Consider the following 18364-nt stretch of genomic DNA (forward strand, 5'->3'; position numbering starts at 1 on the left):
CCAGTTGAATCTGAGTGCAAAGACAGAATGAGGACTGACCAGAGTCACACTGACATCAACCCCCATGAGGACAGATTTTGTTCAATTAATGTAAAAACAAAAAGGGGGAGATGGAGGCCAAAAGAATGAGGGTCATGATCAACTCGGTATACCACTGGAGGCTATATGAGCAAACTGTTCTCATAATGCAGAATGTTGGCAAACTGACAAACTGCATCTGCCACCCAGAAGGAATGCCGAGGGCAGTCACACCCCAGGTGCAGTGTTTGTGATTATCTACAGGCACACATGAAGCCTGTCAGCAATTATGTGAACCTGTGATAAATCAAGCAGCTGACCAAAGGTTATCTGCTCCTCCCTGCTCTTTCTACCCAATAAATATGGAGGGCTGTGGAAGCTCAAGGTCCTTGCTCACTAGAAGCAAAAGCAAGGACCCCTTCTTTAAAGCAGATTCTTTTGTCTTAAGTTTTCATTTCTTTATTCGTCCTCTTTTGTTCAGTCCCGTAGTAACTGTCACAAGTGGCGTTCATCCTCCTTCGTTCAGTCCCGTAGTGACAGTCACACAAGTGCAGGTATCTTTTTGGTGGAATGTTTTCTTCTCCTTTGGATCTGCCCAGTGATGGGATTGCTGGAATGAATGGTAGTTCTATAAGAACTCCCCAAACAGCTTTCCACGGGGGCTGAACTAATGTACGTTCCCACCAGTAGTGTATAAGCACTCCCTCTTGTCTGCAACTTCACCAGCATCTCTTATTTTTTGACCTTTTAATAATAGCCATTCTGACTGGTGTGAGATGGTAACTCATGGTGGTTTTGGTTTGCATTTCTCTGATGATTAGTGATGTAAAGCACTTTTTCATACATTGTCACTTGTATGTCGTCTTTTGAGAAATGTCTGTTCATGTCCTTGGGTACAAGCACTTAGACGGAGCATCTTCTGGGGATGGGGGAGTGTGCAGGGGCAAGACAGAGGAAAGGAAGATATCGCAGAAAACAACACGTGTCACTCTGACTTCCATTCTAGTAGAGTCATCTGTGCTGTGCTCCCCAGCTCTCACCCTCTCCCAAAGCCATCCACCCAACCCCAACCCCAACCAAAGACAAGCAGAGTCAGAAGCCTTTGCTTTCACATTTAATCCAAGGAAAAAGAAAACCAGTGAGAAAAGTCAAGAATTGGATGGCTGAGGGAGGGGACAGAGGAAGCGCACTGGGGCTGGGACTGAATATGGACAGTGGATGGTAGGGTCCTCACTCTTTCGAGGTCCCTCAAATACAAGAGTCCACAATGGCAGGGAGGGAGAACAGAGTCATACAGCTAATGTGGTGGGTACACACACCTGTTCCAACCCAGCCCCAGCCCTGTTCCAGGTGAGCCAAGGACTGACAGCCTCTGCTCCCACCTGATAGGTACCTGGGATGGCTGTGGAGTGGGGCTCAGGCAGGGGATGTAGGAGGCTGCTCAGAGAGGAAAGACTGAGAAGAAACAGGAGGGAAAGGCCCCAGGCCTGCCCCTTGGACATCACTAGCAGTGAAGGTGCCATGAGAGCCAGGTACCCAACCCATCTCCATCAGAGATGATGGTCATTTGGACCAAGGGAGTAGAGGCAGCTGCAACAACAAATCTTCCCTTGCCTCTACCCTCAAATCCCCCAGGAAAGGTAGGAAATGGCAAGTGACCCCATAGCCTCAGGTCAGCAAGAAAACACTCCATTTCCTTCCCACTCCCTTAGGCTGAGGGTGATGCAAGGGAGCGCTGAATCAGGATGAAAGGACACTGACTAAGGGAAAAGAGGAGCAGGAGGATGAGTGTGTAGTATACGCAGAGCCACACCAACGAGATGGGGGCAGGCCTGGCCTTTCCACCCCATGTGTATACTCTATGCAAATGCAAATGAGATTCCTAGTATAAGAAATATATTCTAACATTTGTAATAAATATTCTGTTTATTCTCCTTCCCCTTCCCTAGGAAATGGGCACACAGTGGTTCAGGAGCCAGCTTTGGCTGACGCTGCAGCGAAGACTAGTTAGACACTCAGAAGAACTGGGAGGCACAGGGGTTTGGACTCGGGGTGTCACAGGTTGTCCCCTCTGAGGACAGGCTCACCCCGGAAGGAATGCAGAGAACAATGAAGGATGAGATGCCCAAGTACATCTAGGACAGCATTCTTTCTTAAAGGGAGTCTCCTATTTTATAAAACTGCCCTCCCCAAGTTATGGCAGGGGGGCATTTAGGGTAGGGAGACAATAAGACAAGGGAGGAGACATCAGGAAAGGACCAGGGCTAAGGAGTCTGGGATCAGGGTATCATAAGAAATGAGGGCTCATGGGGAACCCCCAGAAAGGGGCCCCAAAGAGTGACCTCCAAAACAAAACAACTCTTTGCTTCCGCCCCAAACTAAACCTGACACACACACACATGCGCACACACGCACACACACACCCCGGTGCCAGAGGCACAGACAGGTGCCGAGCATGCACGTGGAACCACAGGCTGTGCAGACTACAGTGTAAATGGCGCCTCTGGAGTTGTGTGTGAGGAACCTCCTGGAGGGCAACTGTCCTTCAAGCCCAGGCTCCCAAGGTCCCCTCTGCACTCCTCCTTAGCCCCTCCAACCCCGCAGCCCTGATGCAAGTGGGCTACCTGGACCTGGCTAGAGAGAAAACCAAAATGGACCAAGGTCAAGGACATAGAGCTCAGACCTGTGCCTGCTGTGGGCCATGGAGAACTTGGGGCTCTTCAGTTGGTAGCAGCAGGTTGTCACAGGGCTCAGCCCTCCATCCCACCCCTACCTGGGCTGAGCCCACTGGCCCCTGCCAGCCTGGTCCTGTGGGGAGCAGGGCTGACCTGTCAGGACACATTGGAGAAATCTGGAGAAACTTCGGCAGTGAGAAGCTGTGGATGAGGGAGGGACCGAGCAGCATCTGCCCTGTGACCCTGTCCGTTTCTGAGGGAGCTGGGAGCTGCAGTGCTCTGCAGCTGTGGCCACTGGCTCTCACTCTGACTCCTCCAGCCTTCAAGATGGCACCAGGCTGGCACCACCACCCGGGCCTGCCTGGCTGTCAGCAGGCCACATATTCCCCTGGTCACACGGAAACAGCCCAAGGCCTGTTCCTGCGACACAGGGGTGAGAGGTGGGAGGAGTCCAGGAATGGGGTAGGTGTGGCTAGTCCAGAGGAGAACTGGTGACTGGGGAGGGGTGGCGGGGGCAGTGTGCCTACTGACCATGTGGTCCCAAAGCAGCTTTTATCTTCTCTGTACTGACTATTATGGAGGTGACTCTGACACATTCCTGGGCAGAGCTTGGCCCTCAGAGATATCTGGTGGCCAATGGGCATCGGGAGTGGGCAGCACCTGGGCACAGGGTACCCCATGAATGCCCACCTCCCTGGCAGTGCACGCCTCTGTGCTGAAGCCAGACTTAGGGCCTGCTGGGAGCTGTTACCCAAGGACAGCCAGATATGGGGGCTAAGGATTGTGGCAGGGGGTCACAGGTCAGGAAGGGGATGGATTCAGGTTCTGGGTTTCAACACAGAGTGGGCCAAGGACCAGGTGAACAGGCTCAGTACACCCAGCTGACAGGCACCCACTGGGGCTCTGTCCGTAGCTTCTCCATGGCTGCCTGGAGCTCGCGGAAGGTCCTCTCCAGGTTGCTATTGACCAGGCAGAGGTCAAAGTAGTGCCCATAGCCCCTCTGGATGCGGCTGCTCTCCTCCACTGTCCGTCTCAGGTCCGCCTCCTGCCCAGGCACAAGGGGACCTCCCTACAGTCAGTGCCCACAACTCACCCCCACTGTCAGAAGGAGCTACAGCTGCCCCCGTTTCCCAAAGCCCAACCCTGGTGTGGACTCCCTGGCTAGGGATGCAGGGGCCCCTCTCTGCGTGCCTCAAAGTGGCTCACCATCAACCACAAACAGATGGTGAGTGCAAGGGAGGAAATAAGCTTTAATAACTGCCAATCACACCCCTAAATGCTTTGCGTGCCACATGATCTTCACTAGAGCTCTGCAAGGTAGGATTAATTCTTTCCCATTTATAACAGAGAAAATGAAGGCACAAAAAGGTCACACAGCCAGCCAGTGGCTAATCAGGGTCTGCCTGACTCTCAAGCCAGTGCTCCCTCAAGTCTGCCTAGGCTGCCTTACCTATGCAGCTAGACAGGCTGGTACCAGGGCAATCCCACCCTCGACCCAGTGGAAGCTGGATGGGCAGGGGTGGGGAAGGGTACTTGACAACTGACTTAAATAAGCTGAAGCTAGCCGCATCCCAACAGTTCCAGTTGGCCACACCTGTTGCCAAGGAGGAGGTACCCAGAATGGGGATCAGGCAAAGGTCCAGAGCTCCTTAAGGGGGTCATTGGCAGAAGGGTGCCAGCCTAGACAGCCTCTCCTGGGCCCCAGGCACGCTCTGATCTGGGGCCTGAATGCTGCAGCACCAGGCATGGCCAGCAGAGGGACCCCTGAGCTCAGAGCGCCGCAAACTCTCCACCTCCTGGGAAGGCGCAGCAAGACGTAGGGAGGAAGGAGGATGGGGCTGGAGTTCTGCAATGAGGCCTTGAAGCCTCTCCTCCAGGCGCTGCCTGCTCCCTGAGGCTGACTCAATCCTCCAGCCAGCCTTCCCGCCTCTGGCTTTCTCCTACCCTTCAGCTTTCCCCCAGCTGTAAGCAACCCAAGCTCACCTGGCCCACCTCCTGCCCACATCTCCCAGTGGCCCTCTGGAACTCACTCTGGCCAGCACTCTGTCTCTGCAGAGTGGGCTGAGCCAGGGGCCTGGAGTCAGAAGCACATGTATCCCAGGCTAGGCGTGTGCCTGGCTCACTCTGAGACTTTGGACTTCCTCTCTCAGACCTCCCCTTCCACATCTATGCAGGGGGGACCACGTCCTGCCTCACTGATAACTGGAGCAGGCCCCTGTCCCTCCCCAACACCACCTCCTTCTCTCTGTCAGCTCAGACCTGTCCCCCACCACCCTAGGCAGCTATCAGACCCCTCCCCCACACCTCAGAGCCCTCACCGTGAGCTGCTTGGTGGATACTCCACTCTCCAGCGCAGCCCTGTTCATGGCCCGCAGGGTCTCGAAGTCTGGGGCCTCGATGAACACCACGTAAGGGACAAACTCGGCCGTTCGTAGCACCTTCACCGCCTGCAGAAGGAGAAGGCAGGGTAGGGAGCATATCCCCATGTCTGTCCTAGGAACCAGAGAAAGGCTGTGAGGGTGACCGGGGTTGAGGTGGGCACTTGGGAGTGGATGAGAAAAGGGTGCCTGGGGGTCTGGTACACAAGTCCTGGGACAAATGACAAACAGCTGGCAGGTGGCTGGGGTGACTGGAGGAGACCAGAGGAGGAGTGGGGGCTCTGGGAGGCTGAGAAAGGTTCCAGGTGGGCTGGGTTTCTAGCAGTAGTTGAGGGTTAAGGGGGTACATGGGCGTGCTCAGGTGACAAGTGTCTGGAACTATATGGGGGAGCACTGAGGCAGCAGAGAGGACATTGGGCAGGCTGGGAAGGAGCAGAGTGGCGGTACCTGGGGGTTGACATCCAGCACGCACACCTTCCCAGCAGCGACCACGCCCCGGATGGAGTCAATACGTGTGCCATACAGGTTGCCCTCGTACTCGCCATGCTCCAGGTAGCGCCCAGCACGGATGTCAGCCTCCATCTCCCCACGGGACACAAAGCTGTAACCCTGACCTTCCCGCTCTGAGTCTTTCGGCCGCCGGGAGGTGTCTAGGGGGATGGGGGTAGGTTGGACCGAATGGGCACGGGCAGGTCACAGTGCCTCAGACACATATATGCACCCCTACCCAGGCCCCCATTTCCCAGCCTTGGAGGTGCAGTCTGCTTCCCATCTTGCCAGCACTGCTGCCTTTGCACACACCTGCCCCCCACTCTCCCCACTGGCACAGAGACATGAGGTGGCAATCATGGTCCAACCCAGAGCCCACAGATGAGAGGCTGAGGTCCAGAAAGGGCGATGTACAGCCAAAAGCCACACAGCAAGAGCCAAGCAGACCAGGGCAGTGCTCTTAGTCCTGCCTCTGGCAGCCAGGAGCTTCCACCACCCCCGCTGGTTCTGCCACTAAGAAGCCCTGTCTTCCACAAGGCTACACACGTGCAGCTCATAGCCTGTTTCACCCGGGTGCACAGCTGGGTACTCACTTTCTTCACGGCTTTTAGCAAATGAAACAAGAGAAGGAAAGGGGACGCCAGCCCAGCCCACTAGGCCACCTGTTGGCTGGACACCTCCCTCACCCTTCCTACCCACCCACAGAGGGCGTGCACCCCAACCCGTGTACCCAAAGGTACCACCTGGCCTGGTGCCCATGAAGATGCCCATTCGGTGGGCCCAGCCCCTGGCCCCCAGGGGAGTCCTGCTCCCTGTCCCCTACTCAGCAGGGCCCAGCTCCCACTCACAGGGCACCGTGGTGCCATAGCGATCTGGATCCCACATGATGAGCTTGTTCTTCAGGCTGCGCCGTCCCACGCCCTGAGCCCCAATCAATACCAGGGTTTTCCGGCGGAATGGGGGCATGCGGGCCACCTCCTCATAAATGAGCAGCTCATGACGGTCAAACTCTGGACACAGGGAGATGGCGCTGCTCACCAGGCTGCATGGTGAGGGAGGGGCGGAGCTCTCAGGGAGGCTGAGGGCAAGAGGGCTTGGAACAGGGGAGCAGGGGAGTCGGGCAGGGCCTAGGGACACGGCTGGCAGCATCTGAGCCAGGCACGCATCTTCACAGGTGATGGGTGGGGACAGGGAAAGGCATGCCATGTTAGAGGAGGGCAAGGGAGGGGGCGCTGTGATACCCACCTGCATTCTTGGTGGTCAAATACATCATTCGCTTCTTTTTCTTTCCTGAAAGGCTGCCGCATAGGGTCCCTGGCCATAGGGAGATGGGTGAGTGAGGCAGACAGGGCCCTGTCGGATCCCAGATTGGAGGTGTGGGGTAGGGGGGACCTCCTACCTGAGTTTGGTGTCAGCTCCAGGTCCCTCTTGACAAATGCTTTCCGCTTCTCCTCCAGCAGCTGGCTGGGGATGAGCCCAGCACTGCCCCCTTCGACATGACATGCCTGAAACGGACATGAGACCAAGATCTGCCTGAGCAAGAGGACCCCTCCCTGTGCCCTCGCCCTCCCATGCACCATACCTGGAGAGATGCGGGGGTGCCCGCAGCTCACCTGCCACCAGTTGGCATCATCCTGGTTTACAATCTGGAGCAAGTCCCCGGCGTTGAAGCGCAGGCCTGCTTCCTTGCAGGGGATGAGGCTGTCTCGGGCCGGGTCATAGTCAAAGTGACATTTCACAAATACCTGGGCCCAGGAATCAGCAAAAGGTTGGGGGACGGGTCAGCAGAAGGCTGCAGGTGGAGGTCTACCCCATGCTCCCTCTTTTGACAAAGATGTAAGGGGCAATGGAACTGTCCCCCTGCAGGAGTGATGCCTCCAGGCCTGCCTATGCGCCTCCCTGGTGCCAACCTCCCTTCGCATCTAGTACTATGGGATTCAGATCTCAGGACCAAGGATGTGGGACCACTAAGTAGGGGACAGGACCCTGGCACCTAATCCTGGATCCCTTCCTCCACTCACCCTTGGAGAAGGGCTCTGGTGGAGGGTGAGAGAGCCAATAGGATAGGTAGACAGAGCAGCCAGACCCCCAGAATTGACCAACCAGGAGACAGCTGTCCAGGACATACGACAACCCCACCCTGCACACACGCACAAACGTGAAGAACGCTGACCACGATGCAGGCACTCTCTCATACACTCAGGTACCCCAGGCTGTGGCTGCGTGTATAATGCCAGCCAATGTGGGAGCACGTGCAGGTGCAGCAGAGGCAGAGGCCTGTCCGTGGCTGCGGTCAGCTGCCCCTGGGCTGCAGTTCCCACTCCCATCTTCCCTGGAGGAAACCAGTAGGAGAGGAGGGCCTCAGTGAGACCTGCAACCCTGACAGCCAGGAGGCTCAGCCATCCCTTGGGCCTTGTGCTGGGTGAGGGGCCCACCTGGCGGGGCAGATGGGGCTCCTGGTAGCTGGGCAGGATCTTGAGGATGACACTGCCACTGGCGTTGCGCAGGAGCTCCTGCAGTGCACGGGGGTCACTGCCCACTGGCTGCCCGTTCACCTCCTTGATGATGTCACCCACATGCAGCAGGCCTTGCTGAGCCACCATGCCCCCATGCAGAATGCGTGCGATCACCAGCTCGCCGCCCTCCACGCGGAATGTTACACCCTGGATGTCAGAGGGAGTGTAAGATGAGGCCCCAGTTGCTCCAAGTCAGAATCTTCAAATAGTCTCCTAATGGCTCCTCCATTCCTGTCCCTACCCACCCACCCCCGCCCTCACAAAGTCCTCCTCCATCCTTCTGCCTAAATTCTTCACTTACAGCAGGTACTAATGTGGGGGGAAGCAGGCAGACTGGAGAGATGCGGACACAGGTGCGTGTGCAGTGTCTATGGTCTCCTGGGTCTTCCCCCGACCTTTGCTGCATGGGCCCTTCCCTGCACAAAGCTGGCCCCATCTTCATCTTCAGACCACGCTTGGCCTTTTTTGTCCGCTCATTGGTTATTCTCAATCCCCCACCCTCACCAGCCCCGCCTCTGGCCCTGTCCAGTCCTCACCAGATGTTCTCCGGCTGTCTTGCGGATGCCCACCATGCGCACAGCATCGGGAGGTACAGGCTGGTTGCTGAATGTAGGGTCCAGGCCAGGGCTTGGGGGTGGTGTCTCATAGGTCTTTGAGGCCACAGAGTCGTGCGTCTCCAGGAGGGACTGGGGGGTGGTGGGAAGAGAAGGGACAATGGGGCAGTGCCCTGGGTCTCTTCCCATCTCAGCTCCAACTTCCTGCTGGCCCCTCCAACAGCAGCATGCCCCGGTCCACCCACCTCCTGCTCCCTCACCCCAGCCCCAGCAGCCAGGAACCTGGAAGTGGGGCTCCTGGAGGATGTGGGCCAGCTCCGCGGCTGTGCTGCTCTGCTCAGCCAGCTGCGCCAGGTCCCGCAGGATCTCCTGCACCAGCTCCAGGTTGTTGTCTCTCACGGCCTCCAGCTTCGTCTCCTCCAGCCTCTCATGGGCCTGGGGGTGGAAGCAGAACCGGTGGGGCCAGGAGCTTCCCCAGGAACCCTGGGACACCAAGCAGCGTCCTCCCTCAGCCCCCAGGCATTTTCCCCACCCCACCCCCCAGCCCTCAGCTTCAGCTCCTCACTCACTGACACACAATCACACCCACACGTGCACATGCATTCCTTGCTGTCTCCTTTCTTCCCCAAAATTACTAGGACCTAGTTTAGGGAAGGAAGAAACCAAAGGACAAACCTTCCTTTCCATCCCTTTGCCACAGAGGGTCATTAGAAGTTACCAAATTGTCCCCAGCTCCCAGGACCCTATATGCATTGGCATTCAAAGACAGCTTCTTCCACCGGACATCATGGTTGGGTGGGGCCTTAAAGACCCTGAAGCCCAGGATGAGAAAATTAGAGCGGTAGAATAACTTTCCCAGGGCCAATGGGACTTGAACTTGCATCTTCAGGCCCTCAACTCAGTGTTCCCAGTGAATGAGGGGACAGGTAATCAGCACATGGTGCCAGGAGCAGGCCCTGCACCTATTTGTTGCTCTGCTGGCTCCGGGCTCCATACCAAGGTGCGCTGAAAACAGAAAAGGAATCCTTCGCCCGTGACCAGCCCAGTGGGGAGTGTTAGGTTCAATGGGTCAGGAAGAAAGGAATTCCATTTCAAGAATTATATGAACACCTTTTTTCTCCTCTGAATCTTTGAAAGATCATTGCAGACAACATAAGCCACTTTACCCCAAAGTATTTCAGCATGTATTTCATAGGAACAAAGACATTCTGCTGCATAAACCACAATGTCATTATCACCTGCAAGAAATTTAACATCGATTCATTAATATATTACGTAAGACAGTCCACATTCAAACGTTCACTCTTGTCCCAAAAGTATCCTTTATAATTTTATTTTTTCTGATTCAGGATCTAATTGATGATCATATGTTGTATTTGGTTGACACATCTTTTTATTCTCCTCTAATCTAGAACAGATCCCAATAACTTTTAGACTTTCAGAACATTTGTTGTTTTGTTTTTTTGTTTCTGTTTTTGTTTTGTAGGGACAGGGTCTCACTACATTGCCTAGGCTAGTCTCAAACTCTTGGCTGCAAGCAATCCACCTGCTTCAGGCTCCCAAAGCCTAGGATTACAGGCATGAGCCACTGCACCCAGCCTAGACATTTTTAGACTCCAGGCCAGTAGTTTTTAGGATGCTCTACCACTAGATTTAGTTGATTGTTTCCTCATGATTAGACTTACGTTAATCCTTGTGACAAGAGTTCTGTGTAGGTGATCTTGTGTCTTTGTGTCTTTCCCATACTTTAAGACTATGTGACTATTCTGTTCCCCCAAAATCCTTCACCAATGGATTTAGTGTCAATTTATGACTCTTGCCTAAATGAATTATTATACTGGAGGTTGCAAAATAGTGATTACCTAATTCCCATCATTCCTTCTACATTTATTGGCATTCTACTATAAGAATGAGCTTTTCAGCCAGGCACAGTGGCTCACGCCTGTAATCCCTGCACTTTGGGAGGCTGAGGCCAGTGGATCACCTGAGGTCAGGAGTTTGCAAAACAGCCTGGCCAACATGGTGAAACACCGTTTCTACTACAAATATAAAAAATTAGCCTGGCGTAGTGGTGGGCGCCTGTAATCCCAACTACTCAGGAGGCTGAGGCAGGAGAATCGCTTGAACCTGGGAGGTGGAGGTTGCAATGAGCTGAGATCGTGCCATTGCACTCCAGCCTGGGCAACAAGAACGAAACTCCATCTCAAAAAAAAAAAAAAAAAAAGAATGAGCTCTTCTTTTCTCCTACCACCTTACTCCTCTTTCTCTCCTCTCTCTCATGATATCACTATGAATTTTTTTTATTCCATATGTCCTAATCCATTACGATCACTATCTTCGTTGACCCAGTTTATCCCAAATTTGTCCAGTGGGAGCCCCATTCACACTTCTGTCCTGTTGACATGTTCCCATCAGTCCTTGAGCATCTTCTTCCCTTCTGGCACAGGCTCATCTGATGCGTTCCCTACCCCAGGTCTGGAATCAGCAATTTCTCCAAGGAACCCTGATTCCTTTTAGCAGGAGATAGTATTTAGAAACCAAGATGTGGGCACTCAGTACCCATTGTTTCTGGGCATCATTTCTTTGGCAGTCATTGGTAGATACTAATGGCTCCAAATAAAATTAAATTCTAAAGGATTTTTCTCATCTTCCCCCATTCCATATTTGTGTCTCCCTTCTCCTTCAGTGAGAACTTATTTCCCAATAACATCAATATATTTACTTATTTGTTCTGTCCTTCAATATTCAAAGCAGTTTCAAAATTGCTATACAACTGCTACTACCTATCACAAATCTATTAAGTAAAAATCAGCGGGGAAGGGTAGTAGGGGTGTAAAGGATAAAAGACTACACACTGGGTACAGTGTACACTGCTTGGGTGATGCGTGCATCAAAATCACAGAAATCACCACTAAAGGCCAGGCACGGTGGCTGATGCCTGTAATCCTGCACTTTGGGAAGCCAAGGCAGGAGGATCACCTGAGGTCAGGAGTTCGAGATGAGCCTGACCAACATGGTGAAACCCCATCTCTACCAAAAATACTAAATTAGCCAGGCATGGTGGCACACACCTGTAATCCCAGCTACTCAGGAGGCTGAGTCACGAGAATCACTTGGACCCAGGAGGCAGAGGTTGCAGGAGCTGAGATTGCACCACTGCACTCCAGCCTGGGCAACAGAGCAAGACTCTGTTTCAAAAAAATAAATTAAATAAATAAATATATTGCCCTTTCTTACATAAAACATAGAACACTGTATATGCCCTTTGATACCCTAGGGCTTTTATTTAACTGGTTTGGTTTGTTTTCTGGCTTTTTATTTAAAAATATGTCAAAGAAATCACTCCATGAAACTGCATGGAGATCTTCCTTTATTAATTATTATTGTTAGTTTGTTTGAGACGGAGTCTTGCTCTGTCACCCAGGATGGAGTGCAGTGGCGCAATCTCGGCTCACTGCAACCTCTGCCTCCCAGGTTGGGATTACAGGCATGAACCACCACGCCCATCTTATTATTTTAATTACGGCATTTGACTCCATTGCATGACTGGATTCCTGTAATTTATTCAACCAGTCTCCATAGGTATTTAAGTTGTTTCTAATACTTTGCTATTGCAAATAATGTTGCAGTAAATGACTCTGGCATAGTATTCTATATCTGTGGAGAAGATCTTCCATGTAAATTCCTAGAAGTCTTGCTGGGTCAAGCAGCAAATACATATGTAATTTGCTTAGATACTGACAAATTCCCCTCCATGGGACTTTGGCCAGTTTGCCCTCCTGCTAGCACTGCATGAGGGATTTTCTTGAAGCCCACCGCTAGAGTGTTGATCAAACATTTGCATGTCTGCCAATCACATGGAGGAGAAATGATCTCTCAGTGGGGCTTACTTTGCATTTTGCTTATTATGAGTAAAGTCAGACATCTCTCCATATGTTTAAGGGCCATCTGTATATCTTTTTCTGTGAACTGTCTACTCATGTCTTTCCCAATTTTTCTGTCAGGTCTTGGTTTTTATTCTTTTCCCTATTTTAAAAAATGTTCTCTCTCTATTGGAAAAATTAGCCCTTTGTGATATTTCTTGCAAATAATTTCCCCCAGTTTGCCACTTGTCTTTTGACTCTGCTTGTGGTGTTTTTGCATGCAAAAAAAAAAAAGAAAAAAATTTAAGTCAGGTGCAGTGGTTCACACCTGCAATCCCAACACTTTGGGAGGTCGAGGAGGGAGGACTGCTTGAGCCCAGGAGTTCAAGACCAGCCTGGGTAAGATGGCAAGCCCCCGTTGCTACAAAATATTTTTAAAATGCATCTGAACATTTTTAATACTCATTTTGATGCATGGTGGCATGCACCTGAGGTCCCTGCTACTCTTACTTGGGAGGCTAAGGTGGAAGGATCGCTTGAACCCAGGAGATTGAGGCTGCAGTGAGCACTGTTTGCACCACTGCACTCCAGCCTGAATGACAGAGCAAGACCCTGGCTCAAAAACCAAATTTTTTTAATGTGGGTGAATTTAATAATCTTTCATGCATCTGAATTTTGAGGCATAGTTTTTTGTTTTTTTGTTTTTTTTGAAGGGAGGGCTTTTCCCATATACAGAGCCTTGTTTTCTTCTAGGACGTGTATGATTTATATTTTCACATAGAGATCTCTGATCTGCTTGGAGTTTATTCTGATATATGATGTGAGGAATAAATACACTTTGATATCTTTCAAAATGACTATCCAGATGTTCCAATACCATTTATTAAAAATTCATGGCAGAGCACAATGGCTCACACCTGTAATCCCAGCACTTTGGGAGGCCAAGGCAGGAGGATCACTCAAGCCCAGGAGTTCAAGACAACAAGACCCCATCTCTATTTTTAAAAATTTTTTTAATTAAAAAAATTCAAAAGAAAACTATTGTTTGATTTTTTTTTTAGGTGTGAGAATAGTAGTGTAACTTTAAAGAATCCTTTTCAGTTGAGCCCAGGAGTTTATATACACAATGAAACACTTGCAGATACAATCTATTATGGCTGAGATGTACTCCAAAACAATGGAGGAGAGAGGGAAGCGGGTAAAGGTGTGGATGAAACAAGATTATGCATGACTTGTTGAATGTTGAAGTGGGGTGCTAGGTGATGGATGTTCAGGATATATTTTTAAATGTTTTCATAATAGAAAATTTGTTTAGCCATGAGATGGTGAGATTTGAGTAATACTTCATAGGACTGCTGTGAGAATTTGGTGAGATGGACACAGTGCCTGGCAGACAGCAGGTGCTCAATAAAGGTTAGATGCTTTCTGCCTTCTCTTTTCCCAAACAGGCCAGGGAACAGCACCCCACATGGCCCCACAGCCTCCTAAACCATCCTCTGCTGGGTGGGCAGCATTTTAGACTGACACTCACAACCTACTGGGGAAACAGACAATTGATGGGGCAAAGGACTAGCATTTGGGGAAAGGAACAAGCCCCAGAGGGTTGGTCTTCCACAGAGCCCTATGTGATTTTCAGTCATTTAGCTCAGCCCAGCCTATGGAGCCCCAGAGTGAGGGAGGCATCCCAGCTCTGGCTCTATTACCCTGTGCCTAGGACAATGTTGGGAATCAAAGCCCTAATAACTGAATGTCAAGAATAAACAAAGGCACTCAGGCAGCAACAATCTCACCACAGCAACCCTTGCATGGCTCTTTTGGGTTAACAGGAGCCAGCTCTGGCACAGGTGTCCTGATGTGAGCATTAGAGAGGTCACTCATTTTGACTTTAGCACTATCTGGTCCATGGATGGAGGACAAGTTTTCCGAGGAGACATGTTTGATCAAGGGGGAAGCCAGGGTGCCTCCTAAGCTGCTTACCTCCTATCTTTGACTTAATGACATTCCCACCATGGGCTAATCCATTCCTCCTCCTGTGGCCACCCCTGGACATTTTATACCCACAGATATGAAAGCACAGCTCTTCAAGCTCAACCTCACAGCCCAAAGGAAACTTTAAACATTTAATCATTCAAATACAAAACCAACAACTCAGTGGGCTGAACTAACAAATAATTTTTTTTTTTTTTAGATGGAGTCTTACTCTGTAGCCCAAATTGGAGTACAGTGGCACAATCTTGGCTCACTGCAACCTCCACTTCCTGGGTCCAGGCAATTCTTGTGCTTCAGCCTCCCGAGTAGCTGGGACTATAGGCACATACCACCACCCCTGGCTAATTTTTTATATTTTAGTAGAGACGAGGTTTCACCATGTTGCCCAGGATAGTCACAAACTCCTGAGCTCAGGTGATCTGCCTGCTTTGGCCTCCCAAAGTGCTGGGGTTACAGGCGTGAGCCACCACACCTGGCCTAAATTAGATTTTTAAAATGATGTAACAAGGATCTACCCACCACCCAAACTAAAAAACAAAGCTCTTGTCAATATCCTACATCTAACCACACGCCCCCACTCACCCTTCCCACTTGCAGAAATCACCATCTTTTTTTTTTTTTTTTTTTTTTTTTTGAGACAGAGTCTCGCTCTATTGCCCAGGCTAGAATGCAATGGCACAATCTTGGCTCACTGCAACCTACACCTCCCGGGTTCAAGCGATTCTCCTGCCTCAGCCTCTCGAGTAGCTGGGATTACAGCATGCACCAACACACCCAGCTAATTTTGTATTTTTAGTAGAGTCGGGGTTTCTCCATGTTGGTCAGGCTGGCCTTTAACTCCCGACCTCAGGTGATCCGCGCGGCTCAGCCTCCCAAAGTGCTGGGATTACAGGCATGAGCCACCATGCCCAGCTGAAAGCACCATCTTGATTTAGCGTGTTTGTCATTCCCTGGCTTCCCAGTTAAAGAGTTTTAATGTGTCCGTATGTATTCCACATACTTCTGAAATGAATATAGTTAATAAAAAGGGAATCGTTTCTGTCCAAAAAAAAATTTTTTTTTTTTTTGAGACAGAGTCTCGCTCTGTTGCCCAGGCTGGAGTGCAGTGGCGCAATCTCGGCTCACTGCAACCTCCGTCTCCCGGGTTCACGCCATTCTCCTGCCTCAGCCTCCTGAGTAGCTGGGACTACAGGCGTGCACCATCGTGCCCGGCTAATTTTTTGTATTTTTGGTAGAGACGGGGTTTCACCGTGTTAGCCAAGATGGTCTCGCTCTCGGCATGCCAAAGTGCTGGGATTACAGGTATGAGCCACCGCGCCCGGCCGTATTTTCTATGACATAAAAAAAGGGGAGAATCATGATTTTATCCATCCCTGGGGTCTGATTTTTTTTCACTTAACATTAAGTGAACAATTATTTCCCTTACTACTTTTTTACTCACTATTATTTTGCTAAGACTTATTCTTCTTTTTCATGTTAAGTGACATGTGGCCCAGAACTAGAAGAGTGATTTGAATTTCTGTGGTAGCCATTCATTTCATTCTGCTCTGAAAATCATCCTCAGCAAAGCAGGGGCTCAAGCTCATGGTAGAGCAGAAGCTTGGGTGGGAGACACAGCTAGCTCGTAGTGGGGCCAGCCTGCACTCTGCTCTGTTTGCTCCCAATCCAGAGCTGTAGCAGGCTGCAAATGCAAACACTACACAGTCATTTCACTGAAAAGTTTTCCCTCTGCTCTCCACTCCAACCCCCCGATCATGGCAAAAGACAGGGAATTCCTATTTGAAGCCCTGGTTCATAATTAAATAGCGAAATTAAAAGCTGAAAGATGTCCCAGAGAGTAGTGTGTCAGAAAGTAAAGGAACTCTTTAATCTGGGTTTGACAGATATGACTTGCTTTAGCTGACGGGCCATTATCAAATGTGAGCAGAGGCTTAGAAAGTGCTTGTGACTGGGGGCTTGTCCTTCCTTGCTTGTGAGACCACCATGTGAAGGTGGCTGAGGATGAGAGACCCTCCTAGAGGATGAGAGACCACATGGAAAGGGGTCTGGCCATCCCAGACATTGCAGTTTTCCCAGCTAAGACATCAGATATGTGAGTGAGGCCATCCCGGACCACCCAGCCCCAGCTAAGCAAGCCCAGGCCAGAAGAACCACCCAATCAACCCACAAAATCAGGGGAATTAAATCACAGTTGTTTTAAGCCATGACACAGCAGGATGGTTTGTTACACAGCAAAAGTGAACTGATACACTGGCCTCACCACTACACCCTCTGCTTGTCATGTCCCCTTGTCAGAGCCCCTATCTTAGTGACCTCCCTAGACCTTTATTCTTCTAGGGCCCTGTCTTGCTTTCCCAGGTCTTCCACCCTAGCCTCCCCACAGAACAAGAGGCCTCCCTGTGAACTCCAGTCTGAAGCTAAGATTATAACAACTCTTTCTGATTCAAAAAGGCACTTCTGGCCGGGCATGGTGGCTCACGCCTGTAATCCCTGCATTATGGGAGACCGAGGCGGGTGGATCATCTGAGGTCAGGAGTTCGAGGTCAGCCTGGCCAACATGGTGAAACCCTGTCTCTACTAAAAATACACAAATTAGCCAGGGATGGTGGGCCTGTAATCCCAGCTACTCGGGAGGCTGAGGCAGGAGAATCGCTTGAACCTGGGAGGCAGAGGTTGCAGTGAGCCGAGATTGCACCATTGCACTCCAGCCTGGGCAACAGAGCAAGATTCAGTCTCAAAAAAAAAAAAAGCACTTCCACTTCCATAACCTCCACCTAGCCCTAGCCCCACTACGACTCTGAGGGATAGGTATCATTCTCCCCACTTCTCAAAAGAAATAACTGGGCTGGGCATGGTGGCTCACGCCTGCAATCCTAGCACTTTAGGAAGCCAAGGTGGAAAGATCACTTGAGCTCAGGAGTTCAAGACCAGCCTGGGCAACATAGTGAGAACTCACCTTTCTTTTAAAATAAATACATAAACAAATATTAATTTTTAAAAAATTCCTCCATAAGAAACAACTGAAGTTCAGAGAGGTTGACAGATATACCAAACTCACAAAGCCGGTCAGTGGAATCTTCTGACTCCAAGCCCTGTGTTCTTTCTTCTTCATCTCATGTGAATTAGTTCACACCAGTCTTCACATGCCTCTCAGCTGTCCCCATTAATAACAATTTTTCTGAATTTCTGAATGTCCCCTGCCTTGGATTCTTCACCTCGGCCTTGTCTGCAGCTGGAACACCTGCTGCTGGATCCATGTCAGCCCTCCCAGATGCCAGCCACCTGCCAGGGCCGCCACTTGCTGTGTGCAGCCAACCACCTGGACTTCTGATCTCTCTGCCAGACTTGACTTCCCGTAGGGCCTTTAACCCTCTGGGTTTGTATCCTCAGGCCCTGCCCCTCCCTGATCCCAGATCTACCCAGCCTGGCCCCTCCTACACTGTCTGCCACATCCCCAGAGAGAGTCAAGCCCAGCTCCACAGCGTAAGGGAGGGAGGCCAACAGCTACCACATGTGGCTCCAATCTGATTTCATTCTTGTGGGTTTCTGGGCCACTTCACCAAGTTTTTGCAGCTGGATCTTTGATCACAGTGCTTTGTCTATTAGGTTAGAAATTTGTCTGTGTACACATAATGATTAAAATTGGTGAGAAGGAGGAAGTAGGTCCCATTGTCCAATGCAGGGAGCTCTGAGAGACACTGTCTTTGATGAGAGGAGTGGCAAATTTACATTGCAAAGGATCACCCATACAAGGACAGAAGAAATGTATGGCTTTTTTTTTTCAATGAGCTCAGGTAGGCTCCTTTATGGAGATTCACTTCCTGTTTGTTTCACAACCACAGGGAGAGAGAAGTCACTGGATTGCCTTAGCCCGTTAGGGTT

General features: G+C 50.8%; 1 protein-coding gene across 11 annotated transcripts in view; it reads right to left on the bottom strand.

Annotated features, from left to right (window-relative positions):
• Nucleotides 1–398: 398 nt before the first annotated feature.
• Nucleotides 399–18364, bottom strand: part of MPP2 (MAGUK p55 scaffold protein 2) — a 34832-nt gene continuing 16866 nt past the window's right edge. For 5 of the 11 annotated variants that reach the window (XM_054537059.2, XM_063718837.1, XM_002827458.6 and 2 more), the window contains 10 exons: nucleotides 8913–9065; nucleotides 8613–8762; nucleotides 7996–8223; nucleotides 7174–7305; nucleotides 6960–7065; nucleotides 6806–6874; nucleotides 6409–6570; nucleotides 5519–5721; nucleotides 5012–5140; nucleotides 1118–3738 (listed from right to left, as the gene is read on the bottom strand). In XM_054537059.2, the coding sequence (XP_054393034.1) occupies nucleotides 3562–3738; nucleotides 5012–5140; nucleotides 5519–5721; nucleotides 6409–6570; nucleotides 6806–6874; nucleotides 6960–7065; nucleotides 7174–7305; nucleotides 7996–8223; nucleotides 8613–8762; nucleotides 8913–9065 (1509 nt within the window). In that variant the 3' untranslated portion in view covers nucleotides 1118–3561. Of the gene's footprint in view, nucleotides 629–1117; nucleotides 3739–5011; nucleotides 5141–5518; nucleotides 5722–6408; nucleotides 6571–6805; nucleotides 6875–6959; nucleotides 7066–7173; nucleotides 7306–7995; nucleotides 8224–8612; nucleotides 8763–8912; nucleotides 9066–9796; nucleotides 9869–18364 lie in introns of those variants that run through there. The other 6 variants (XM_054537055.2, XM_003778827.5, XM_054537053.2 and 3 more) reach the window with 3 other exon arrangements.

Source organism: Pongo abelii, chromosome 19 (genome assembly GCF_028885655.2).
Source record: "Pongo abelii isolate AG06213 chromosome 19, NHGRI_mPonAbe1-v2.0_pri, whole genome shotgun sequence".
NCBI classification, from domain to species: domain Eukaryota; kingdom Metazoa; phylum Chordata; class Mammalia; order Primates; family Hominidae; genus Pongo; species Pongo abelii.